Source organism: Canis lupus, chromosome 1, assembly GCF_003254725.2.
Source record: "Canis lupus dingo isolate Sandy chromosome 1, ASM325472v2, whole genome shotgun sequence".
Classification (NCBI taxonomy): domain Eukaryota; kingdom Metazoa; phylum Chordata; class Mammalia; order Carnivora; family Canidae; genus Canis; species Canis lupus.
In genome coordinates this window covers 109,661,746-109,688,043 of record NC_064243.1, presented here as the reverse complement: position 1 = coordinate 109,688,043, position 26,298 = coordinate 109,661,746, and the positions used below count along the sequence as shown (strand labels likewise).

Here is a 26,298-nt window from a genome sequence, read left to right as displayed (position 1 = left end):
CTGGGTCTCTGTCTCATCCCTCTCTCCAGCAACACTGGCCATGGACCAGCCAGCTGGCCTGCAGGTGGACTACGTCTTCCGGGGTGTGGAGCATGCCGTGCGGGTGGTGGTGTCTGGGCAGGTGCTAGAGCTGGAGGTGGAAGACCGGATGACAGCTGATCAGTGGCGGGGCGAATTCGATGCCAGCTGTGAGTGTGCCAGCCTTGGGTGGGTTCACCTGTCCTTCCCCAGGATCACCTTCTTCCTGAAGATGAGTCCAACCAGGAACCTGCCCATCTGCCTCTTCTACCTAACCAGAGACTCTAAGGTGGGGAGGGCGGTGTGGAGGGCTCATCCCTCAGGCCAGAGGCACTGGAATTGGGGGAAGTTGAAAAGCTTGGATGGCAGCTCTTGGGCTGGCAAACGGTGAGACTTTAGGAAGGATTTTTCTTTCTACCCAGTCATCGAAGATCTAACTCACAAGACAGGGAACTTCAAACAGTTCAACATCTTCTGTAACATGCTGGAGTCAGCTCTTACCCAGGTAGGGGCCAGGGCTGGGGGCCAGGGGAGGTTTTCTGGATCCCTGGGGGGGTTAGATGCCTACCTGATGTATGCAAGACCTTCCACCTTCTCTTTCCTTAAAGGGACAGGGCTATCTTTTTCTTTCCCAAATGTAAGTGGTTTATTCTGATCCTAAGGAGTTATTCCTGTATAAAAAATTCATGTCGTAGAGAAATGTAAAGAAGAAAGTAAAAATCACTCTACTTCTAATACTCATGCCTGGTAATATTTTATTAATATTTTGGTAAAAATCACTCTAGCCTTTTCTCTACTTCTGTTTACTTGTAAAAGTGTATGTGTATGTGTATTTGCAGATGTATAATTTTATATAGCTGACGTATTTCCCCAAGTATTTTTTAAAGATTTTTTCATTTATTTATTCATGAGAGATACAAAGAAAGAGAGGGAGAAGCAGGCTCCATGCAGGAAGCCCAATGTGGGACTCGATCCCAGGGCTTTGGGATCACACTCTGAGCCAAAGGCAGACAGACACTCAACCCCTGAGCCACCCAGGCATCCCTTCCCCAAGTATTCTTTAACCTACTTTTAAAGGATTCAACAATATTTCACTAACATTTAGTCACATCAGTGAATATAGGTATTCATTTGTGTAATTTTTACTGAGCATCTATACTGGTAGTAGACATTAGGATACAGCAGTGAGCAAAAGAGACAAAGTTCTGATCCTTATGAAGCTGAATTCTAGTGGGAGAAACAGAAAATTAGAAAAATATATAATGTCAAGTAGTTAAAAGTATTAATAGGAAAAAAAGGCTGGAAGTTAGAATGGCAGGAATGCTATTTAGACATCATTTTAAAACTTTGAACTACATTATTTCTTTAATTGTAGATAAAATTTGCACTCATAATGACAGTGTTTCAGTGCATGATTTAGAAAGTGACAGTCTCTTATAATCCCCTTTCTATCCCATACTTCAGACTGTTAATGTTTTGGTATGTGTAAGTAGTATAGCATGAACTCTGAAGTCAGATTCATCACTGCCACTTACTAGCCGGGAACCCTGGGCCAGTTACTTCCCTTCCATGCTTTAGTTTTCTTTTTTCCCCTCTTTCTTTCCTTTTCTTTTTCTTTCTTTTCTTTTTTTTCTCTTTTAGAGAGAGAGAGAGTGCATAAATGGGTGGAGGGGCACAGAGGGAGAGAAAGAATCTTAAGCAGGTTCTACACTCAGCATAGTCTAACTCAGAGCTTAGTCTCGAAACCCTGAGATCATAACTGGGGCCAAAATCAAGAGTCGGATGCTTAACTGACTGAGCCATCCAGGTGCATCATGCCTTAGTTTTCTTAACTGTAATGTGGGGATAATAATAGTCCCTATTTCAGTGTGGTGAAGATTAAGGTTCTGTGTAAAAAGCTTAGAATAGCACCTGACTCATAAGTGCTTTACAGATATTGTCTGTTTTTATTATTGTCATCAACTTGTGAGTTTGTCATCCTTATTAGTGGCTGCATAGTATTCCATTATAGCCTTGTGGCATGATTTGTTTAACCCAGTGGTTCTCAAGTTTTTTGGTGTCACAACCTCTTTATGCTCTTAAAAATTATTGAGAACGTCAAAGAGCTTTTGTTTATGCAGGTTTTATTTAACAATATTTGTTTGCCCTGTTATATATTAACTAGGTGTTTTATAAATTAAAACTGAGAATGAAAAAAAAACTGAGAATGATGTAAACATATTTACAAATTAATAATAATAAATCAGTTATATGTTAAATTACATTTTTATGAAAAATACATTTTCTTTTTTTTTTTTAAGATTTTATTTATTTATTCATGAGAGACACACAGAGAGAGGGGCAGAGACACAGGCAGAGGGAGAGGCAGGCTCTGCAGGGAGCCCGATGTGGGACTTGATCCCGGGTCCCCAGGATCACACCCTGGGCTGAAGGCGGCGCTAAACCACTGAGCCAACTGGGCTGCCTTAAAAATACATTTTCTAAAACAAAATAAATTAGTAGGAAATATAGCATTGTTTTACATTTTTGCAACTCTCTTTAATGTCTTGCTTAATAAGAAACCGCTAGATTCTTAGATGTGGTTCTGCATTCAGTCTGTTGTGCTATGTTTTGGTTGAAGTGTATGTAGAAAAATCTCCCTCAGGGCATGTGGGTAGCTCATTCCGTTAAGTGTCTGCCTTTGGCTCAGGACATAATCCCTAGGGTCCTGGGATTGAGCCCTGCATTGGGCTCCCTGTTCAGCAGGGAGTCTGCTTCTCTCTCTGCCTGCTGCTCCCTCTGCTTGTGCTCTGTCTCTCTCTGTCAAATAAATAATAAAAATTTAAAACAAAACAAAACAAAAAAAGAAAAATCTCCTTCACATAGATATGTAGTTGGAAAAGGGAGTCCTTTAATCCTTCTTTGCTAACATACTAAAAGTGGACAGGTGGTAATTTCTTAAAGGTTTGTTGTAGTGTGGAGTCCAAAAGCTATCAATGAACTTTTTGTCTTATGTTACATTAAAATCCTTTGATGTATCTTGAGCTTTCCTTGGATCTTTTACCCACTCTATGATATCATGCATTGGTCATGTGGGAAATACGGTTCAGTGAGTTACACAGATCTTCTGAATGTTGATACATTTCATTATACAATATCAGGAAGTCACATTTGTTAATATCCTCCCTGATCTCACCAGGAAGTCTTTCAACATCCAGCAGCTTCTGAACCACACAGTGGCAGATCCAAGTTTTCCAAAATTCTAATTTTTGCTGTGAAGTTTGAATTTTGTCATTGGCAACAAATACCGTTAGCTGTTTTTCTTGAAGTGACAGTCTGACTTTGTTCATTTTTGAGAAAATGCCTGCCAGACACCCAAGTCTGAATAACCAGAGTTTTGTCTGTCAGTCGTTCTTTCAAGTAAAAATAGCATTCCATGAAAGAGCGGCTAATTTAGCCCCAAACTCGATTACACAAGTTTCTTCCTGAGACAACTGTCGTACTTTGGTATGCCACAAAATGTGTGCTTCCCATCTTGTCACAGAGTAGTAAAAAGCCATGTACTCAAGAATGGAGATTGAATAAAATTAATAATTTCTACTGCTTCATTAAGGATGCTCTAGGTTGGATTTCCTGTGTTAGATTTGTTTCTTCTTCCTTCCTGGCCCCCCACTGAGACTGCATGGCAACAGAGAATACAGTGACTGCTAGTACATTTGACATCACTGGCTTGATTTGCACTAATGGACACCATCAGTTTTACCCACCATTATTTTTCACCATCGATGTAAATACCAGCACAGCCACAAAGGGCACATGGCATTTTAGTATTATTATGAAAATTGTTTGGACCTCGTGGACTCCCTGAATGGGTCTCGGGGACCCCCAGGGGTCTTTGAACAACACTTAGAGAGAGATACAACACTAAGCTGTCCCTCATGGTGGAGCATTTAAGTTCTTTCCAGTTTCTTCCTCTGGTGTCCTTGTGCCAGCCCCTGGGGCAGGGCCATCTTGATCATCAGCCTCAGGAGCCCAGCTAGCCCAAAGAATGGATGGGGCATGGCCTGGGCATCTGGGTTTTGTGCTCTGGGTATGGCCGTGTTGGGTCTGGTGGCATTTCCTTCCATCCTCCTCCAACAGAGCAGTGAGTCAGTCACCCTTGACCTGCTGACCTACACAGATCTGGAGTCCCTGCGAAATCGCAAGATGGGGGGCCGCCCAGGCCCCTTGGCCTCAAGATCAGCCCAGCTTAACTCCAAGCGCTACCTGATTCTCATCTACTCCGTGGAGTTTGACAGGTGGGGATAAGGGACTGGCTCCAGGCTTTGGCTGGTGGGCAGGTGGGAGGGGATGTGATTAGAACTCAGGAACCCCTGAGGGCAAGTGAGGGTATTTCCTTTGGAATCTTCAGTGTTGAGATTCTATCATTTACTATGTGTTGGGCTATAAGTAGCAGAATAACTATTGCTAGTGCTTTAAACAAACAATAGTTTATCACACAATAAGATGTCTAGGTAGGTGGCTACTACCCAGCAGTTTCTTTAGGGACTCAGGCTCCTTCAGTTTTGTTTTGTTTCCTTTTGTCATTGGTAATGTGTTGGCTTTTTGACCTCCATCCTTATCCCTTCCTGGTCACAAAATGACTGCTGCCCCCCAGGCACTGCTTCTGTATCAAAGCAAGAGGAAGAGAACAGGGCCTTACTAGCTAATTGCAACTACCGTTTTCTTTTCTTTCTTTTTTAAAATTTTTAAATTTTTAAAATTTATTTTTTATTTTTATTCTTTTAAAATATTTTATCTATTTATTCATGAGAGACACACACACACACACAGAGGCACAGACACAGGCAGAGGGAGAAGCAGGCTCCATGCAGGGAGCCTGATGTGGGACTCAATTCCGGAACTCCAGGATCACACCCTGAGCCAAAGGGAGATACTCAACTGCTGAGCCACCCGGGCATCCCAACATCTACCATTTTCATCAGGAAAACAAAAGTGTTCTAGAAGATGGCCAACAGATTTCCGATAATATTTGGCCAGAAATGGTCTTGTGGCCTTGCTCTAATATTTGGCCACAAGTGGTCACATGCAGAGGATACTAGGATAATGAATAAGCTGGCTCTTTAGGCTGTATAGTGGGTGATGGCAAGTCAGAAGGGAGTTGGGAATGGCTTTTAGGTAGCCAAGGGATGGTGTCTGCCCCATTTGATAATAGCTCCTGGATTTTCTAGTGGGATGTTGTCTGTTCCCTATGCATAGCATCTGGTGGGGGAGTTAATCAAGGTACCCTACCTCTCCTCAGCCAAGAGGTGAGGCGGGTCAGGCCATTTAGAACCTACCCCTACAGAGTCTGAGTTAGGACTGTGCTTGGTGGCAAGCAACATGATCCCAGTGTTCACTCCACCAGCAGGATATGACAAGGAAGTTCGCCCAGACTGCACCAGGCCTGTCAATCCCAGCAGTTCCAAGATTGCTACATAATGGAGTCTGAGGGGTGGCAGGCTGCTGTGAGGGGTAGGGGAGCAGGGAAGGGGCTCGAAGGTGCATTCAGAACTTAAGACTCTGGTAATGTGAGGTTTTTGGAACTGGGTTTTTTCATACTTGAAGGCTCTCAGGGTCTGGTAGTTACCCTCGGGTGGCTTCTTGGCCTCTGAGCTGCCATGGTTCTGATCCTCCTCAGGATTCACTACCCGCTGCCCCTCCCGTACCAGGGCAAGCCAGACCCTGTGGTCCTGCAGAGCATCATCCGTTCACTGAAGGAAGAGCTGGGCCGCCTTCGAGGGCTGGATGGTCAGGATGTGCGGGACACCCGAGAGAGCGAGATCTGGCACCTGAGGGAGCAGTGAGTCTTGGGAAGGGAATGCGGCTGTGGCTGTGTGGGGGAGGCATCCAGGCAGGCATGCCATGGCCCCCTGCTCAGTGCTCCTGGGAGGCTGGTGGTCCCTCATGCACCAGGTATTTATTCTGTGCCTGCCTTGTGCTGGGCAGTGCTGGGGACACAGTGATGACTGAGACAGTCCTGGCCCTGCTCTCCTGGGACTCCCAGTCCAGTGGGGGAGATAGCTTTGTCTGAAGACAGTGATGATTCACAGCAGATGAGGCTTGGGAAGCCCAGAGGGGAGACTGGAGCCTGCCTGGTAGCCTGGAGGGGTGTTCTAGGCAAAGGGAGCACATGTGCAAAGACAGGGTGGGAGGTAGAGTTATATCCAGGGCCTCCTTTGTACTGACCCCCTCCCTGCCTTTTACATCGTAGCCAGCCCAGGGGGCAGACAGATGTTGACCTGAGTCACCTGACGTAACCTCCTGAGCTACCCAGGCACTCCCCCCCATAATATTTTTAATAACAACAATAATAATTGTTACAGCAGCTTACATTTATTGAGCATTTCACTGTACGCCAGGGATTCTGTTCAGTGCTTTATGACTTCATTCCTTTAATCCTTGCAAGGTGGGGCATTGCTGCTATCCCCATTGTGCAGACGAGGAAAACAGGCCAAGAGAGGTTAGAGAACTTGCCCCAGGTCACACAGTGAGTAATATGGCCAGGCTCAACCTTGAATCCAGGCAGCCAGCACCAAGCCCCCTTTGTTTCCTTTTGTTGGTGTTTTGTTGGTGGCCGCTAGACCAGGACTGAGTGTTGGGGCTGACAGGGAGGAGTGGGAGCTCATGGAGCAGGAGAGCCTTGTAGGTCTTTCTGGAAGAGCCTGGCTGTGCATTGCTGGGAAGCAGGATAAGCTTTAGCCTCAGTTTATCCTCAGGATCTACCCCCTGGTCTCTCTAGTGTGTGGATGTATGCGTTTCCCAGACTGGCCACAGCGTGGCACCCTTTGCCCTTCAGAACCAACCAGAACCAGAGAGAGTGGCTTGAGATCCTATAGCTGGTCAGGCGCTTCTTCTCTTCCTCTTCCCAACTTCCTCTTCCTAACTGGTGAGGAGTTTGGGCAGACTCCAAATTCATTCATTCATCCATCCATCATTTTTCTGGTTCATACTGTGTGCCAGGCACACTGCCCCGCCCTAGTTAATGCTTCTTGAGCTCTTACTCAGTGCCAGACACGGTCCAAGCACTCTTCATAGATTCTTACAACCTCATAAATAGGGATTATTATCATTATTGTCCCACTTTGCAGAGATGTGAAGGTCACCCAGCTTATGATAAGTGGAGTGGAGTCAGATACAATCAGTCTGCTCAGGTCCATCACAGTGACCAGACAGCTGGAGTGAGGATCCAGACAGAAAACAGATAATCACACTGATATGTGCCAGCTGTAGGAAGGAAATGTACAGAGAGTCAAGAGAGCAGAGAGAGAGGGACATGGCCTAGCCTGGCTGGGGGTAGGGGATGTGACACTTGAAGGGTGAGAGAGAGCATTCCAGGAGGAGGGACTTGGCATCTGCAAAGAGATGCTTGGCTGGAGCAGCACCAGAGAGGAAGGTGGGAAGAGAGGAAGGCAAGGGGGATGTCAACCGACGGAGCCAAATGGGAAGCTCCTTGGAGAATATAGAGGAGCCACAGATTTTAAGAAGCTTTTTATTAGGCAAAGTTCCAAGAACATATAAAAATAGACAATAGGGATCCCTGGGTGGCACAGCGGTTTGGCGCCTGCCTTTGGCCCAGGGCGCGATCCTGGAGACCCGGGATCGAATCCCATGTCGGGCTCCCAGTGCATGGAGCCTGCTTCTCCCTCTGCCTGTGTCTCTGCCTCTCTCTCTCTGTGTGTGACTATCATAAATAAATAAAAATTAAAAAAAAATAGACAATAGTATAATGCACATGTACTTGTGCCCCCAATTCAATGGGTATCTACATTTTACCCATCTTGTTTGATCTACACAGTCCTCTCTTCCTGAGAAGCAAATCCCAGACATCATATCTCCTCTGTAAATACTTCATTTTCTATCCATGCTTAATGTAGTCCCCTTTCCCCTGTATTTCCTGTGAAGTAGCCTATAGGCTCATCAGATTTAGGATTCTGGCAAGACAGAATCCCTGGTGGTGCTGTGTGCTTGCCTGCTGTCAAGTGGTGTTGGGGCTGATGGGTTCAGATGTTGAGACCTGGATCCTTCTTACTAAGTTCACATCAGCCCAGCATCTATTGGGACTCTTTCTTCTTTCTTTCTTTCTTTCTTTCTTTCTTTCTTTCTTTCTTCTTTCTTTCTTTCTTTCTTTCTTTCTTTCTTGATTTATTTATTCATGATAGAGAGAGAGAGAGAGAGGCAGAGACACAGGCAGAGGAAGAAGCTGGGTTCCCATGCTGGGAACCCGAAACGGGACTTGATCCAGGATTGTGCCCTGGGCCAAAGGCAGGCGCTAAACCGCTGAGCCACCCAGGGATCCCCTCTCTTGGTACTTTTCATTTGCATTTCCTTAATTACCAATGAGGTCCAGCAGTTTTTCATATATTTAGTAGCCATTTAGGTTTCCTCTTTTGTGAGCTGCCTATTCACCTGTCATGTCTATTTTTCTTCTGTCTTCTGTGTTTGTTTGTTTTTTTTAAGATTTTATTTATTTGTTCACAAGAGACACACACAGAGAGAGGCAGAGACATAGACAGAGGGAGGAGAAGCAGGCTCCATGCCAGGTGCCCAATGTGGAACTTGATCCTGGGACTCCAGGTTCATGCCCTGAGCTGAAGGCAGATGCTGAACCACTGAGCCACCAAGCATCTGTGTCTTCTGTTTCTTATTGATTTCCAGGAACTCTTTATATAGCCAGGATATGAGCCCTTTGTTAATTTTATGTATTTCAGAAACCTTGCCCTCTATAGCTGGCCTTTTCACTCTCTTAGTAGTGCCTTTTGATAATCATGTTCTTAATTTTATGTAGACTAAATTTTTCTCTAAAGTTAGTAATTTTTATGTTTTCTTCTAGAATCCTTTTTTCCCAGTATCTTGAAGATATTGTCCTATATCATATTCTATCATTCTTTCTCTTTTGATTTTCACATTTATATCTGCAGTCTACCTGAAATTGATTTGAGGGGAGGTAGGCTCCTTTCATGGTTTTTTTTCACATGATCAGTCAGTCAACCCAATGACAGATATTAAAAAGAGTATCCTTTCCCTACAGCTTAACCATTGTCACCTTTATCACAAATAATGTTTATATATCATCACAAATCAGGTGAGTTTCTGTGCTCTGTAGTACATTGGTTTGTCTATCCCTGTGCCAGCACCACACTGTTAAAATTATTGTAGCTTTATAATTTGGCTGATAGTGGGTAGAGCAAGTCTTCTGAGTTTTGTTTTTCCATTTTAAGAATTTTTTGGTTGTTTTTAGAAATTTGCTTTTCTTTATAAATTTTAGAATCAGGTTTTTCAATACAAAAACAAAACTTGGAATTTTTTTTAATAGCCTTGAGAGGGATGCCTGGGTGGCTCAGTGGTTGAGCCTCTGCTTTTGGCTCAGGGCGTGATCCTAGGGTCCCAGGATTGAGTCCTGCATTGGGTTCCCTGCAAGGAGCCTGCTTCTCCCTCTGCCTATGTCTCTTCCTCTCTCTCTGAGTCTCTCATGAATAAATAAATCAAATCTTTTTTTTTTTTTTTTTTTAATGGGGATGTGGGATGCCTGGAGGCTCAGTGGTTGAGTGTCTGCCTTCGGCCCAGGGCATGATCCTGGAGTCCTGGAATCAAGTCCCACATTGGGCTCCCTGCATGGAGCCTGATTCTCTTTCTGCCTGTGTCTCTGCCTCTTTCTCTGTGTATGTCTCTCATGAATAAATAAATAAAATCTTAAGAAAAAATAGGCTTGAGATTTTATTGTTTTTAAGTAATCTCTACACCTAACATGGAGCTTGAACTCACAACCCTGAGACCAGGAGTTGGATGCTCCACTGACTGAGCCAGCCAGGTGCCCCAAAACTTGTTGGGATTTTTATTGATATTGCATTGAATCTATAGAATAGCTTAGGGGAAGCTGAAATCTGTATAAATAGTGAATGTTCCAGTATATAAACAGTATACCTCTGCATTTATTTAGGTCTTATTTAATGTCTCAGTGATGTTATTCCATCATACTTTTGTTAGATTTTTTCCATCTTTGGACGATTTTGCTAATGGTTTCTTTAAATATAAATCTTATTGATGTTTATATAATTGTATTTATTTAATTTTTAAAAAATATTTTATTATTTATTTGAGGGAGAGAGAGCAGGAGTGGGGAAAAGCAGCAGAGAGAGAGGGAGAAGCAGGTTTCTTGCTGAGCAGGGAGCCTAACATGGATCTGGATCCCAGGACCCTGAGATCTTGACCTGAGCTGAAGGCACTTAACCAACTGAGCCACTCAGGTGCCCCTACAGTTGTATTTATGTGTTGATTTTATATCCAATAACTTCAGTCAGTTTTCTTATTTCTTATAATTTGTAGATTTCCTTTGATTTTCAATATTTATAATCATTTCATCTGCAAATGACTACTATTTTGTTAATTCTTTCTTAACCTTTATCTTTCATCTTTATCTTGCCTTACTGCATTGGCTAGGATCGCCAGTACAGTGTTGAGAAGTAGTAATAGGTGTTGTCCTTGAGCCCTTGTTTTAGATTGCCAAAGGTAATTTCAGTATTTTGCCAAAAATGTAGGCATGTATATGTTTTTCAGATCCCTAATTGACTTAAACTTGCAAGCACGATGACAACAGCTGAGTTAATATATAGTTGTAGTAGTTACTGATGTGTAGCTAGATAGACTTTTCATCGGGGTGGGTAAAGGGTCATGATCTAATTCTATATTTCTTTTTGCTTTTGTTAGCTGAAAGTTTTCAATAAAGAAAAGCATTCTCTCATCAACTATTTGGTTTCCCTGAGATACATTTCCTATGGGAAAGGCATGATTAATCTTGATTTTTTTCCTTTTATTTAACTTTTGTCAGAATAATGAGCTGGTTCCCTCAAATCCTCCATGGAGATCAATGAGTTTTGTTTTGTTTTTACTATCATTATGAAGTAATAAATTTAAACTTAATGATGTTATGTTGGTTTCCTATGGTGCTGTGATAAATTACCACAAATTTGGTGGTTTAAAAAAACAGATATTTATTTGCTTACAGTTCTGGAAGCCAGAAATCTGAAATCACTTTCACTGGGCTGAGATTAAGGTGTTGGCTAGGCAGTGCTTACCCTGAGATACTCAAGCAGAGAATCTGTTTCTTGTCTCTTTCAACTTCTGGTAGATATCATCATTCCACATCATTCTATTCTCTGCCTCTGTGGTCACATTGTTTTCTCCTCTTCTGTGTCTAATCTTCCTCAACCTTTATTTATAAGGATATTTTGATTATATTTAGGGTCTACTCTGATAATCCAAGATACTCTCCTCATCTCAAGGTCCTTAATTTAATCAGATCTATAAAGTCTTTTCTGGGGCTATATAAGTCAAAAATTCACAGGTTTGAGGGATGTATTGGATATATAGATATATTTTGGAAAACCTGGATATATTTTGGGTGACTATGATTCAGTTTACCACCAATGTGTCTTAGTGTATTATTCATTGCAGATATTCTCTTTGATGCTCATATTACCTTCAGTCAGTCTGAACACCTGCATGTTGGCCTTCTGAAATGACCCCAGTAATCTTTGATGGCTTCCTTGTTTTTTGACATGCCAAGATGTCTCAGACTCTCTTGTGTCTTTCCAGGCTCAGGTTTAGTACGAATAATTCTTCTAAGGAACCCTGGTTTCTTCTAGTGGGAAATTGTATTTAGAGACCACAATCTGGTCATTAGGGGTGCTCATCGCCATTGAGTTAACTTGCTTTTAGGCTTTTTTAAAAGTGAAAGAGCCTTTCTAAAGAGCCTTTCTAAAGAGAAAGTAGATATACTTTTGGAAAGAGAAGAATGATGTCTCTGCTATCTGACTTCTTTGATTTATGTCTTTCTCACTTTGAAAATCTTAGTTTCTAGTAATAGTAACATAATTACTTACTTTATCCAAATAAGAGTACTGAATGAAGTTTAAGGTTCCTTTTGTCCCTAAGCTATTACCTACTTACTAAAAGTGGTGTGTGTTTTTTTTTTTTGCCACTTAACCTAATTCTCCAATATGACCACCAACTTTGATATACAGTTAGATCGCTTTGAGCCAGTTTCTTTTAAGTGTTGTAGGGGTTGATTTGTTCAAATTTATTTATGTAAAATACTTTCATAGTCCCAAAGTTAAAACTAAAAAAGAAGGTACATTTTGGAGGGGTCCAACTTGTATTCCTGTTGCCACCTGTTTCTCCTTCATAGGTAAACTATTTTTTAAAGTTGTGACTTATCCTTATATATTTTTGAAAATATGAACATAATATAATTTATAGTTCCTTTTTTTTTTTTTTAACACAGAGACACACTAAACATTGTTCTGCACTGTTTTTAAACTTATATCCTGGCCATCACTTGGTGACAGAGTATAGAGCTCTTTCTCATTCCTTTTTTTTTATTTTTATTTTTTAATTTTTTTTTAAATTTTTTAAAAATTTTTATTTATTTATGATAGTCACACAGAGAGAGAGAGAGAGAGAGGCAGAGACACAGGCAGAGGGAGAAGCAGGCTCCATGCACTGGGAGCCCAACGTGGGATTCGATCCCGGGTCTCCAGGATCGCGCCCTGGGCCAAAGGCAGGCGCTAAACCGATGCGCCACCCAGGGTTCCCTCTCATTCCTTTTTATAGTTATGTGGTACTTAGGTGAGTGGATGCACCATAGAAATTCAACTTATTTTCTGGTTATGTCTGGTTATTTCCACTCTTTTGCTATTACAAACAGTGCTGCAGTGAATAGCCTTGTGTATGTATCTTTTTCCTCTAGTAAGTTTTTGAGCACAGTAGTGACTGATTGGATTTGTATTTTATTTAAATGTTTAAATTTTTTTTTAATTTATTTATGATAGTCACCAGAGAGAGAGAGAGAGAGAGAGAGAGACACAGGCAGAGGGAGAAGCAGGCTCCATGCACGGAGAGCCCGACGTGGGAGTCGATCCAGGGTCTCCAGGATCACGCCCCGGGCCAAAGGGAGGCGCCAAACCGCTGCGCCACCCCGGGATCCCTATTTAAATGTTTAGAAGACTTTATTTATGTTAGAGAAAACATGAGAGAGTGCAAGCAGGGGAGGGAGAGGGACATACAGACTCTGTGCTGAGCATGGAGCCCCATGGGGGGCTCCATCTTGGGTTCAGTCTCAGGACCCTGAGATCATGACCTAAACCGAAATCAAGAGTCTAAAGCCCAACTGACTGAACCAGCCTGGTGCCCCGTTGGATTTGCATTTTAGAAAGAGTCTTCTGGTGAATTAGAGGTAGTGACACCTGGCTGGGAGGCCTGGGGGTGGTGGTGGTGGTGGTGGTGGTGGTGGTGTCTAAGGCCAGGACCTTAGGGCTAGGCTTTCAGGGTACAGAGAAGGACAGATTAATGATTTATTTTGGAATTGGAATTCATAAGGCTCTTGTCCTTGGCGTGGGATGGATGGGAGTGATGTAGCCGTGTTCCTCCTCACGTGGGGGCAGGTGGAGGAGAGATGATGGGACCCAGGGGGTCAGCTGGAGTGGTGGGGCTGCATTCCTCGTTCCTGCAGCAGGTGAAATGGTTCGTGCCCACCTCCATGGAGAAGTAAGGATGAAAGGATCCTGCGATCCCTCCCCCCCAACTCTGTTGTCTTCTTCCCTCTACCTTCTTCCCCCAGGGTTTCACGCCTGGCATCTGAGAAGCGAGAGCTGGAGGCCCAGCTGGGCCGAACGCGAGAGGAGGCTCTGGCCGGCAGGGCGGCGCGCCAGGAGGCCGAGGCGCTGCGTGGGCTTGTCCGGGGCCTGGAGCTGGAGCTGCGGCAAGAGCGGGGCCTGGGACACCGCGGGGTCGGCCGCCGCAGCCAGGACTGCCGGCGCCTGGCCAAGGAGGTGAGGGGGCGGGGAGGCTGGCGGCGGTGAGCGGTGGGTCACGGACTCTGGCTGCGGTGTGGTCCTCAACGCCCCTGTTCGTTCCTGGCAGCTTGAGGAGGTGAAGGCTTCGGAGCGGAGCCTGCGCGCCCGGCTCAGGACCGTGAACAACGAGCTGGCCGTGTACAAGAGAGGGTGAGAGACGCGGCCTGGGGCGGGCGGGGTCTCGGAGCTGTGACCGGCCTGCTGCGGGGCGTGGGACCTGGTGGGAGGGGCTTGGGGCTGGGTGGGCGGGGCTGGGAGGAGGTGCAGAGTCTGGGGGGGCGGGGGGGCCCTGGCCTGTGGGCCGTGGAGAGTGGGCGGGGATGGACGGGTGGAAGGAATCGGATGGACTGAAGGGGGAGGAAAGTTGGGCAGAGCAGGCGGAGTCTGGAGAGATGAACTGGGCTTGAAGCATCAGTCGGGAGGCTGGGCCTGGAGATAAGGACCGCGGGGCGGTGGGGGGTGGGAGGAGAGGTGGGACCTGAGGATCTTGTGCGAAAGGGCGTGGCCCAGCTGGTGGGGATCTGGTTGATGGCCGCTGTTATTTATTGGGGTGGGTGACGGAATATTGGGAAGGATTTCTAGGGAGCTGTGGGAGACCTCAGGAAGAAGGGTCTGGGGGATCCCTGGGTGGCGCAGCGGTTTAGCGCCTGCCTTTGGCCCAGGGCGCGATCCTAGAGACTCGGGATCGAATCCCACATCGGGCTCCCGGTGCATGGAGCCTGCTTCTCCCTCTGCCTGTGTCTCTGCCTCTCTCTCTCTCTGTGTGACTATCATAAATAAATAAAAATTTTAAAAAATATATTAAAAAAAAAAAGGAAGAAGGGTCTGGTAAAGGGAGTTAGGATGTAAGGAAGTGACAGGTGCCTTTGGGGGCGTTCCGAGAGGGGCGGAGCCCGGGGCAAGGTATCTGTGAAGGTCGTGGGCAAGGGCCGTGAATGTCAGAGACCGAGTGATCGGAGAAGAGGCTTGAGATAGAAGTTGCGATAGGAGCTGGCCGGCGGGAAACTGACAGTGGGGTCCTGTACTCCCAGGAGACGGACTTCGCCGGTGGTGCCGCCAGCGGCCCGGGAGGATCGGGCTTTGTCGTCGCGGGAGCGCTCCACATCGCGCGGTCGCGGTGCCGCCCGCTCTTCTTCCCGGGAGAGCGGCCGGGGGGGCCGGGGTCGAGGCCGTCCTGCCCGCCCCTCGCCCTCGCCCACAGGTCTGTGCCGGCCCAGCTCTGCCCTGCCCTGCCCTGTCCGTGGAGGGGGGTGGGGAATGGACTGGAGCCGTGGAGGTCAGATCCTGGGATCCCAGCGTCTTCTCTCCATACTCTCCCACCCCATCCTAGGTAGTCGCCTGCCACGTTTCGACCCCACAGCCTTTGTGAAAGCCAAGGAGAAGAAGCAGAAAGAGATCAAGATGAAGTTAGCGCCCATTTCCTCCTTACCTGACCATATCCCTGTCCCTTTACCCGGACCCCTAACCTGTGCTGTCATCCATCCCCGTGTCCTGTCTCCATCACCTGTCGCTTGCTCTGCCTCTCACCTTCCTTTGCCTGCTTTTCACCTGACCTCCGCTTACTCTCCTGACCCGCCACCCCCACCCCCGTTCTGTGTCTGCATGTGTCCTTACCTAGACTGTGACCTCAGCTGGGTTACTGCCCCTGGCTGTGACCATAGGGGCGCAGCGACGCCGTTCCTAGCATTAGTTGGGCGCACAGGTGGGCGTCTCCTCCGCTCCCCAGGCAGCAGCAGCAGCGGAACCGACTGGGCAGCGGAGGAAGCGGGGATGGGCCGTCCATCTCCTGGTCTCGCCAGACTCGGCCGCCCGCTGCCGTGACCCGCCGAGGAGACGCGGCTAACCGCTCCCGAAACCGCAGCTCCTCGGGTAACAGGGCTGTAGCATCGGGTCCGCGGGCTGGGCGCCTCCGGCGAGGGCGGGAGACTCACACTCTCCTCCCCCCCTCTAGTGGACAGTTTCCGCAGTCGCTGCTCGTCCGCCAGCTCCTGCAGCGAGTTGGAGGATTTCTCTGAATCCCTTCCTAGAGGGTAAAACTTGGGCCCTGGGAAAGGACTGGTTCAAGATGGGTGTCTAGGGAGGCCGGAAACAGTCTTTTGCAGGGAAACTGGGTGATGGAGGCTGGAGCCTTGAAATCGCCGGGGAGGGCGGGGTGGGAGATGCCCAAGGCTCCAACCGCTGGACGTTGAATACTCTTTCCTATCAGCGGGCAACGTCGTGGGAAGCCCCCCAGCCCCACAACCTGGAGTGGGTCCAACACGGTGAGAGTCTTTTCCCCAGACCTTGGAGGAGGTAGGGGCAGCACGAAACCACCAGAAGCCCATGGTTTTCCATTCTGGGGGCATCAGGTTGCAGAAGTGTCTGAAATGCGTCTGGAGGCAGAATGTTTTGAGACCACTGGATTGGAGGAGAGTGCAGGGTGGCATGGGGGCAGGCAGTGATACTGGCTGGCTAAGTGTCCCAGCCCTGACCTCAGATTGCTGGGTCTTAAAACCTGGTCCTGCCTTCCTATCACCTGTGTGACTCGAGGTATCTCAACCTCAGTTTCTTAATCAGCTAAATGGGGATGGTAAAAGTATTCATCCCAGAGGGTTCCGGTGGAGATCCCACGAGGTGATTGTGCATCTAGTAAGTGCCCAGTGGGTGTCAGCCATTGTTCTTTGAGGTCCTCAGGTTCATAATCTCCAGTGATATTTTGGGGACAGGAATAGAGGGAGGGACCTAATGCCACCACTACCCCTCGCCTTCATGCCTCCCCCTGCAGCAAAAGTCCACTCCTCTGGAACGTGGCCGCCATCAGAGACGCCTGGCCAATTCGGGGGGCTGGGTCCCTATCAAAGGTGAGCTGGGGACTCCTCCTCCCCTGCCCCACAGCCTGAGGGCAGTGCATTGGGCCCTCCCGGCCCCTACACCCACACCTGCTCTCACAGAGTACAGCTCCGACCACCAGGCGGCAGACATGGCTGAAATAGACGCCCGCCTGAAGGCCTTGCAGGAATACATGAACCGACTGGACACACGGTCTTGACCTCCGCCAGGGAGCCCCGCCCTTCCATCCCCTACCCAACACCGCTGGATTAGGAGTGGGGGGCGGTGCGGCGTGTCCTTCCAGCCCCGTGCAGGCTCCTCCCCTGCTGGTGCTCACCGGGTTTCAGGTGTGTGAAGCCCAGACCCCTCCCTCTGCCCCATGCATTGCATGCTAGGAGGGAGGGTATGTGCATTTTGTAAATAAACGTGTTTGCCCTTGGGATCCTTCAGCAGATGACTGAAGGGTGAGGCTGGCCTTGGGGAGAAATGAGGATTGGGTAGTGGGTGTAATTGGGACCTGGTGTATTTCTGGGCATGTCTGAGACTGGGAGGCATTTTGGGGTTCAGGGTCAGGCAAAGCTTCCATAGGATCTAAAGCAATGAAAGAGGGGCCATGAGGGGCAGTAGCAAGCAACTCTAAGCAGAGATGTTGCATGGGCTCTCTCTGGCTGAGTGGTAGAGAAGGGGTGTCTTGGAGCATGGCCTATGCCCCACAGGACCCCAGGAGCTGCTGTCAGTGACATCTGGGCTGACCTGGTGCTGATTCCTGCGCTCTGACCTGAGACCTCTGGGTTCTGAGCTGTGATGTTCCTTCCAAGCTGGGATCTCTGGGGTCTTGGTTCAGGGTCGGGGCCTCTGGGTTATGAGCACCAGCGAGGACAGAGTGCTGGGCCCAGGGTGGATGGGGAGAGCTGGGGTCTTGTGGGAAGTAGAGAGGGAGAGGAGGCACGTGGAACACAGGAACACAGTTTGAGCTGCACCTTTATTGGAGGGGTGGTGGTGGTGGGGGTTTCTGGGTGTGGAGGAGATAGGCAGGGTCTCAGTCGACGTAGTGTGGCCACGTCTGGATGATTTCATAGAGTCGGTCGCCTGGAGAGAGTGTCTGCTGCACATCCCGGTGTCCTCTGAGCTGGTATCTGGGGTTCAGTTTTCCCTGAGCCACACCACAAGCCAGCAGACTCTGGGCCGCCCTGAGGGCCCGGGGTGGGGGGGATCGCTCTGGGGAGGCAGAGGCAGGAGTTAGGCTGGAGCTTCCTTGAGGGGCAGAGGTAGTGTGGGGTAGTGGTTCCAATTATGCATCCTGACCCACTAGGACCCAGAACAGGGTCTGTCTCAGTCCCTTAGCAATGACTTAACCCTATCTGCTTCAGTTTCCCCATCTGTGAAAGGAGAGAATGATAGCACCTGCCCACTGGGCTGTGGGACAAGAAAATGAGTTATTCTATATAAAGCCCCCACAGAACAGTGCCTGGCGTAGGTTAAACCCTCAGCAAGTGTCAGGGTCAGAGCTTATCCTCCTCCTTCTGCCCCCACACCTCTGGGTCCTACCCATGGTGGTGGCTATTTATCAGGCACTTCTTAAATGCCATGGACTGGCCAAAGACGTTTTATGCAGATTGACTAATCTTGGCCCAAACCATGTGGGTGAAAAGAACTGGTCATTATCCAAAGGAGGTGAGGCTTGAAGAAGCCGACTCACTTGCCCAAGGTCACATAGCTTGTTGGTGGTGGAGCCTCCCAAGGACTACATACCATGGGATGCTGGACCCCAGGTCAGCCCTCCATCCCAACAGCTGGACACTTACCCATATAGTTACCCATGAAGGAGATGCCAATGGAGATGGGGTTCCAGTTGACACCTGTGTGGTCACCCTTGGTGTCCCAGCCCCGGCCCTCATACACGAGCCCATCTTCTCCAATCAGGAAGCTGCATAGGGGGGTGGGAGGGTGGGCTTGATGAGTAAATGAAGGCGATCCTGGGGGAGGACTCCCCCCTCCACTCACCCTGCCCCTTGCTACTCACACACAATTTCTCCCAACACCTCCCTCTTATCCTGTCATCCGATGCCTCTGGCCCCTGCCATGTGCCAAGCACAGCTCCACATACATCTTTTTTTCACGCTCATGCTCCCCTGTGAGTCAGTACTGCCTCTCCCCCGCATTCTGTAGGTGGAGAATCAGAGAGGTGGGGATATCTGCCCACAGTCACACAGCCAGACAGGGACAGAGCCCACATTTTCACCTGGGTCCCTGGCGACTCCCACCCACGTGATCCCGTTCCTTGCTTCCTCCAGCCTCCCAGGAGGATTTGTTGAGGTCTTGATTTGCTCAGTCCTCTCATGCAGTCCTCTGAGGCAGGTGCTGCCAAGCTCATGCCCCATAGACCCCTGCCTCTCAGAACTCTTTTCTCTAAGAAGCTCTTCTGCTCTGGGCCCAACCTGCTTCCTGCTTTCTCTTCCCTGCTGGGGTACATGGAGTGACAGGATCTGGGACTCAAGGATTGGCATCACAACCAGATACAGACCCTGGAGTTCCAGCATCTGCCCCGTGGAGCATCTGCTATCCTGGCATCAGATCCTTAAGGCTTATTTGACATGTCTTAATTGAGCAAGTCTGATTTGGAATGTTGGAATTAACTAGAAGATCTCTTCTTGCTCACGCAGTCAACCAGGATATAAAGAATGTTGGAGCTTAAGAATCTGGGTTCTGAATCTCCCATGCAGGAAGCCAGACTCAGAATCTGGCTCTGAAGAGACTAGAAATTCCACAGTGATGCTGTGGGTACACCCACTCCCTGGGTACTGGGCTGCTTATGGCCCTGCTACAGACCCAGCACCTGGCACGGGCAGTTGGGACTCCTTGTGTATTTGTGAAATGGAAGCATCTAATTTAAACCTCCAGCACCACCACCAGGTGGGTAGAGTGAGGAACCCTTTTTATAAGTAAAGACACGGAGACTCAGAATGTGATGTGACAAGGAAGGGAGATCCAGAACGCTGGGATCAGACTCTAAATCCTAAAATCTAAGAAACAGACTTTCAGTTGGCTTTTCCATAAGGCAGTTTAAGCCAGAAGCTGGGGAGCCAAGCTTTGTCTTCACTACCTCATGGAAACACTTAAAATCGGAGCACCTGAGTCTCAGAGACAAAACTGGGAAGTTCGAGCCTTTGAACCGCAAAAGCTCGAGCCAGAAGAGCTGGGGATTCCCTCCGAGGCCTCTATAGTTCCACTGAGGTCCTCCGATTCCCAGCCCTATTCGAAGCTGTCTGTAAGGGTGGAACCTGGGAACCTGGATTTCCAGCACGGTGACTGGTGCTTACCAAGGTCTGAGAACCTGTAGGTTCAGAGTTCACTCGCTGCGGAGGCCCTTGTGTGGGACCTGGGCCTGTTACCCAGGAAAGGGATATGGGGGGTAGGGCCCCCAGATGCAGATCTAAGCAGTCCTTTGTTTCTGCCACCATCCATTTACAGTCTGTTCTGTCCCTGGCAGCCAGAGGGAGCTGCTCCCACCCAGCAGGCTCACATCCCTCCCATGGCTCTCGTCTTCTGACCCCGTGACCGCTAAGGCCCTGTGCCATCTGGCTCTGTGGAGCTGGTCCTGTTCATCCAGCTCCCAGCTCCCTCCAGCCATCCTGGCCTCTGTCCTTGAGATGTGACCCTCTCACTTGGCCTCAGCGCCTTTACCCCTGTTGGACCTCCAACTTACCTCTCTTCCCGCAGCCCTCCATCCATCCCATCTGAATTCATCTGGTTGCTTTTGCTTGTTTCCCATCTATTCCTCCCTGTTGGTCTTTAAATCCCATTGGGCCAGATTCCTACAGCTCATGTGTTTCCTCCCCATCCCAGCACTGGGGCAGGGCAGGGCCTGGCACACGGTAAGTGCCTGAAGGCAAGAGGCCATGAACTTGGGGTTTCCCATTGCATGCTAGTCCGTGTCCTAAGTGCTTTGCATGTGTTATTGGCTGATTTAGTGACCCAGTGGAGGGCCACAAGCTGACTCTGCAGAGGAGGGAAAGGAAACCAAAGTGAGGAGAGCAACAAGCAGAGCTGAGACTGGACCCTGCCCCGGACCACCTCCCCGCCACCTGTACCCTTCCCCTCACCTCCCCACCCCGCGCTTACCGCCCCCCCCACCTGTACCCTTCCCCCCACCTCCCCACCCCGCATGTAACCAGCCTGCTTGTCTGCCTCCCAGCAGAGGCAGCAGACTTTATGAAGGGACTCCACTGTAGAGGACACTTTCTTTTGTGTTGGCAAAATCTGTACCTGCCTCTGGGGAGCAGAGCTTGGATTTAAGCCTTATCCCTTCCTGCTAGTACCAGTCTGCTGCCCGCACATACGCAGTGCTGTGTGCCCGCGGTTGGGGGCAGGGGGCTGTCAGCCAGGTGGCCCTAGGGCTGCCTGGGCTCCCTGGAGCTGCACACCTTTCCTTACACCTGCCACACCCCCCACCCCCGCCTCGGCTCCCTCAGCACTCACTTGTAGCCTACATCACACCAGTTGAGTGACTTCGTGTGGTAGCTGTGCACGTTCTGCACCTGCATCAGGCACAAGGCCGGGCTGTTGCAGTGGCTGCCAGCTGTGTGCGACACCACCACGTTGCGCACCGGCAGTTGTAGCTTCTCGGTGCATCTGGACACCGGGGCCCTCCACTCTCTCCGGGGCACGATGGGGCAGCAGGAGTTTAAGGGGGCTTCTCCAGGCACTCCGAGTCCGAGTCCGAGAAGAGCGAGGAGAGCCCAGGTGAGCAGCACACCGGGGGTGGACATGGCAGGCGAGGCACGCAGGGATGGATAGGAGTTCGTGGCTGGCTGGGCTGCCTTTATCCCCTGGGGCCTGGCATGGGAGGGGAGGGCCTTGCTTCACAGCCCAGCAGGACGGGCGGGTCACACTGAACTCCAGATTCCACTTCCTTCTCTAGCAAGACCGCAACAGGATGTGGTGTGGTGAAGTGAGGAAGTGGGGAGCCTGCGGCAAACCCAGGGGCCTCTCTTCTAGCTGAGAGTCAGGGTGGGGAGGGGTGCATGGGACCCGGCCACTAACCCTGCGGTTTCTGGAAGAGCAAGGGCCTGGCTCCCTGCCAGGCTTTGTCTCTCCTCTTAGTGGGGCTTTGGACAACTCACCAGGATCACTGCCTCCCCCCCCCCCCACTCCCACTCATCTCTCTTCCTCCTGGAGGCACCAGGGTAACAGGCTCTTCTCTCTCTTTTTTAAATTGAAGGATAATTAACATACAATTGTATTTAGTTTCAGGTGTATAACAGTGATTTGACAGCTTTGTACATTAGTGCTCACCTTGTTAAGTGTGACCCCCATCTGTCACCAAGCAATGCAATAGCAGTTCTGTTGACTACATTCCCCATGCTGTACTTCTCTGTGACTTGTTTTATAACTAGAAGTTTGTACCTCTTAATCCCCTTTATCTACTTCACCCACCTCTCCACCCCCACCACTTCGCCTCCTGCCAGTTTGGTCTCTGTATTTAAGAATCCAAAGCTCCCATTTTGAAAACACTTCTCCCAGGCCCAAGCCCACGGTCATGTAACCCCTGCAGCAAACTGCAGATGTTGAGTGGTGGGAAGCCCGTTTCACACTTGAGGACACTGGTGTGGGGAGAGGGGAAGTCTCCTTGGTGAGACAGGGGGACATAGGAGAGCCTGGTGGTCCACAGCCTGGATTCAGAGCCAGGCTGCCTGCATTTGAATTCTGGCCACATTCCAGTGTCTGATCTCCTGCAAGTGAGGTTTCGGTACCTCAGTTTTCCCTACCTACAAAACAGGGATAATAATGTAAAGTACCTGACTCATAAGGTTGATGTGAATTAAGGAATTATGTGGATTGATAAGGGTCAGGCCCTTACGAGATGTCTGGCCCATAATGCCACACAAGGGCCACTGGGACTCAAACTCAAATCTGTCCTTGGTAGCAAGTAACAAGTTTTGCATTGGGTGACACTGGCAGCTCCATTCTGCGCCTGAGGGACTCTCCGGTCCAGGGCCACTCAGTGGCTTGAGATCACCGGTTGGGGTAGAAGACTCTCCTGGGGCCTCTGCCCTGCCTAAGCCCTCTTTCCCATTCCTTCCTAGCAGCTGGTGAGTTGAGGGCAGACCCCTTCCTTTTCTCTAACTCCTTTCTTCCCACTTTAGTGAATTTTAAAAAAATTACAAAAGTAATACATGCTAGCTGTAACAAGTTGGACTGATAAAAAATGCAAATCCCCTGTGCCCCAGTCCCCTCCAGCTCAAGCTCACTAATAACAGCTTACTAAAAACAGTGTGGTATGTTTTCTTGTACTCTGTTGCCCGTGCTCTGGAGGTCATGCTCACATCTGTGATACAGAATAGCATACCAGGCATCACTGAGCACTTTTTTAAAAAAGATTTATTTATTTGAGAGAGAGAGAATGAGCTGGGCATGAACAGGGGGAGGAGTAGAGGGTGAAGCAGACTCTCTGTTGAGCAGGGAGTCTGATGCACGACTTGATCCCAGGACGCTGGGATCATGACCTGAACCAAAGGCTTAACCATCTGAGCCATCCAGGCTTCCATCGCTAAACATGTTTCATGAATTCTCTCAGCACATGCTTTCAACAGGTCTGAGAGATAGCTATTATTATTAACCCCTTTTATAGTCAAGAAAACTGAGGCCCAGAGAGATGATCACATATGGGGAGAAGATAGTGATGCTGGAGTTTAGCCACAGGCTTCCAGGACCCCAGAGATGGAGTTCCTAAACCATATTCCACTTCCTACAAACATATGTAAGACACTATATGTAGTTTTTAATTTTGTTAAGTTACTATTTTATTATCTTTTTAAAGATTTATTTATATTCATTTTTTAAAAAGATTTTTATTTGACAGAGAGCACAAGGGGGGGGGTGTGGAGCAGCAGGCAGAGGGAGAGGGAGAAGCAGACTCCTCACTGAGCAGGGAGCTGGATGCAGGGTTAAACCCCAGGACCGTGGGATCATGACCTGAGCTGAAGGCAGACGCTTAACCAACTGAGCCACTCAGGTACACCAAGATTTTATTTTTAAGTAATCTCTACAGCCAACGTGGGGCTCGAACTCACAACCCTGAGATCAAGAGTCGAATGTTCTGATTGAGCTAGCCAGGCACCCCTATATTTTTTAAATAACAAAATCAAATCATGTGCATTAGTCTGCCTTTTGTTACCTATCCCATGTGCCTCTCTCTGGGTGAACACAGCTAATTCTAATAGAATCTTCATAATAGTTGGATAGTATTTCATGGTATAGGCTTACCATTTTGACATAATCTTTACATTTCTTGAAGCTTTGCAGGTCTTTCTCCCACTCCCACGTTGCACAAAGTATTATCAGACATCCAGCCCTACGTACTAGAGCATTTATAACTGATAAATACAGACTTTAGGTCGAAGACTACATATTTAATAGATATTACCAGATTATTTTTCCCCGAGGGCCGCTAACAATTCATATTTCTACCAGTAATGTATTGGAGCCTCTATGCACCCCAGAAATGGGTGTTATCACTTCTTAAATTTATGGGTATAAAGCGATATCTCTTTGTAACTTTTACTGGCATTTTTATGACCACCCAAGAGGTTTTTTTTCTATGTTTTCTGCCTGCATGGATTTGTCTTCTGTCAGTTGCCTGTCATCTCTTGTCCATTTTTGAAATAAATTGGGCTGGGAGTGGCTGGCTGGCTCAGTTGATGGAGCATGCACCTCTTGATCTCGGGTTTGTGAGTTCAAGCCCCAAGCTGGCTGTAGAGATTCCTTAAGGAAAAAAAAAAATCTTAAAAAAAAAGTAAATTGGGTTTTTTACTTTTTTGTTATCAATTTGCAAAATGAAGAAAAGAATCCCATAATGGATTGTTGAGTTGTTGGGTATGTATACTTCGTGTCTCTGTTCTTTCCATATGTATGGAAAATTGTACAAATGTACTTTTTAAATAGGGTTAATAGAATTAATAGAGTGAAGAACTGTGTTAATTTTCACTCCACGAATACATTGTGTATCTAGCACCCTGGTCAGGAAATAGAGCTACCTTAAAATTTTTAATAGATATTGCCAAATCCATCCTAAAAAGGTTTTAGTATTTCTTATCCCCAGTAAATGAGATCAGTTTTTAAATGCTCTCACAATCCAAGGAATGGTGTCTCATTATTGTTTTACTTGCATTTCTTCATCAGAGAGGTAGTTGTCTTTTTACAATACGTCATCGATCTTTTGTGAGTTATCTGCTCATCTCTTTGAATCTCTCAATTTCCCTGTTGGGTCCTTGTATATGGGGAATATTAACATTGTCTGTCAAATGTGCTACAAACCTTTCCTCCAGTTTATTAAAAAAAACCTTTCTTTCTTTTATGGTTTCTGTGTTTCCAGTCCTGCCTTAAGTAGATTTTTTAAAAAAAAGATTTTCTATTTATTCATGAGAGACATAAACAGAGGGAGAAGCAGACTCCTTACAGGGAGCCCGATGTGGGACTCGATCCTGGGACCCTGGGATCATGACCTGAACCAAAGGCAGACACTCAACCACTGAGCCACCCCTGCCTTAAGAAGATCTTAATATGCTAAGATTGCAAATTTTTTTCTATTTATTTATTCATTTATTTCAGATTTTATTTACTTATTTGGGAGAGAGCATGAGAGAACACTAGCGAAAGAGCACAAGCAGAGGGGAGAGCAGAGGGAGAGGGAGAAGCAGACTCCCCACTGAGCAGGAAGCAGATGCGGGGATCCCACCCAGGACCCCGAGATCATGACCTGAACTGAAGGCAGATGCTTAACTGACTGAGCCACCTAGGCGCCCCGAAACTTTTTCTATTTATTTTCTTTTAATTTTTATTTATTTATGATAGTCATACACACACACACACAGAGAGAGAGAGAGAGAGGCAGAGACAATAGGCAGAGGGAGAAGCAGGCTCCATGCACTGGGAGCCCGATGTGGGATTCGATCCCGGGTCTCCAGGATCGCGCCCTGGGCCAAAGGCAGGCGCTAAACCGCTGCACCACCCAGGGATCCCAACTTTTTCTATTTAAAAAAAACATTGTGGCAGCCCTGGTGGCGCAGTGGTTTAGCTGCCTGCAGCCCAGGGCCTGATCCTGGAGACCTGGGATCGAGTCCCACATCGGGCTCCCAGTGCATGGAGCCTGCTTCTCCCTCCTCCTGTGTCTCTGCCTCTCTCTCTCTCTCTAGGTCTATCATAAATAAATAAATAAATCTTTTAAAAAATATTGCTATCTTGTTTTTACTTTTAGACTTTTACCTCGGCTGGATTTTATAATTGCAAATGGTGTAAGGTAGGGGTTTAATTTTGTTTCCAAATGGCTAAAGCCTGGCACTGTTTATTAAATAGTTAGACCTGATTTTAAATTTAAGCTCTACCACTCATTAATTGGATGACCTTGGGCAATCAGGCAGCATTTGACATACTTGACCACTTCCCTCTTGAAATGTTCACTTCCCTCAGCTTCTGTGTTGTAAGACTGTCTTGATTTTCCTTCTGCTTCTCTAGACAGGCTTTTTCTTGCTTTTTTAACTCATTTTTTCTTCCTTCACCATCGTACTATACTTGTTCTGCTGGGTGATTTCATCCAGGTAAT

General features: G+C 47.8%; 2 protein-coding genes across 13 annotated transcripts in view; one reads left to right on the top strand and one right to left on the bottom strand.

Moving 5' to 3' along the window:
* Positions 1–25,051, top strand: part of CCDC61 (coiled-coil domain containing 61) — a 32,105-nt gene extending 7,054 nt beyond the window's left edge. For 6 of the 12 annotated variants that reach the window (XM_035712466.2, XM_035712468.2, XM_035712467.2 and 3 more), the window contains exons 2-14: positions 30–188; positions 441–523; positions 4,138–4,295; positions 5,678–5,839; positions 13,655–13,865; positions 13,957–14,039; positions 14,921–15,090; positions 15,220–15,295; positions 15,616–15,758; positions 15,841–15,919; positions 16,096–16,150; positions 16,654–16,729; positions 16,820–17,139. In XM_035712466.2, the coding sequence (XP_035568359.1) occupies positions 41–188; positions 441–523; positions 4,138–4,295; positions 5,678–5,839; positions 13,655–13,865; positions 13,957–14,039; positions 14,921–15,090; positions 15,220–15,295; positions 15,616–15,758; positions 15,841–15,919; positions 16,096–16,150; positions 16,654–16,729; positions 16,820–16,917 (1,542 nt within the window). In that variant the 5' untranslated portion in view covers positions 30–40 and the 3' untranslated portion in view covers positions 16,918–17,139. Of the gene's footprint in view, positions 1–29; positions 189–440; positions 524–4,137; positions 4,296–5,677; positions 5,840–13,654; positions 13,866–13,956; positions 14,040–14,920; positions 15,091–15,219; positions 15,296–15,507; positions 15,530–15,615; positions 15,759–15,840; positions 15,920–16,095; positions 16,151–16,653; positions 16,730–16,819; positions 17,140–17,413 lie in introns of those variants that run through there. The other 6 variants (XR_004813217.2, XR_004813218.2, XR_007402350.1 and 3 more) reach the window with 6 other exon arrangements.
* On the bottom strand, positions 17,661–21,466 carry PGLYRP1 (peptidoglycan recognition protein 1). Its single transcript, XM_025424592.3, has 3 exons — positions 21,177–21,466; positions 18,503–18,624; positions 17,661–17,915 (listed from the first exon to the last, which is right to left on the bottom strand). Exons 1-3 carry the CDS (start codon positions 21,464–21,466, stop codon positions 17,737–17,739), a joined length of 591 nt encoding a protein of 196 aa, XP_025280377.1. The 3' UTR covers positions 17,661–17,736.
* Positions 25,052–26,298: the final 1,247 nt, after the last annotated feature.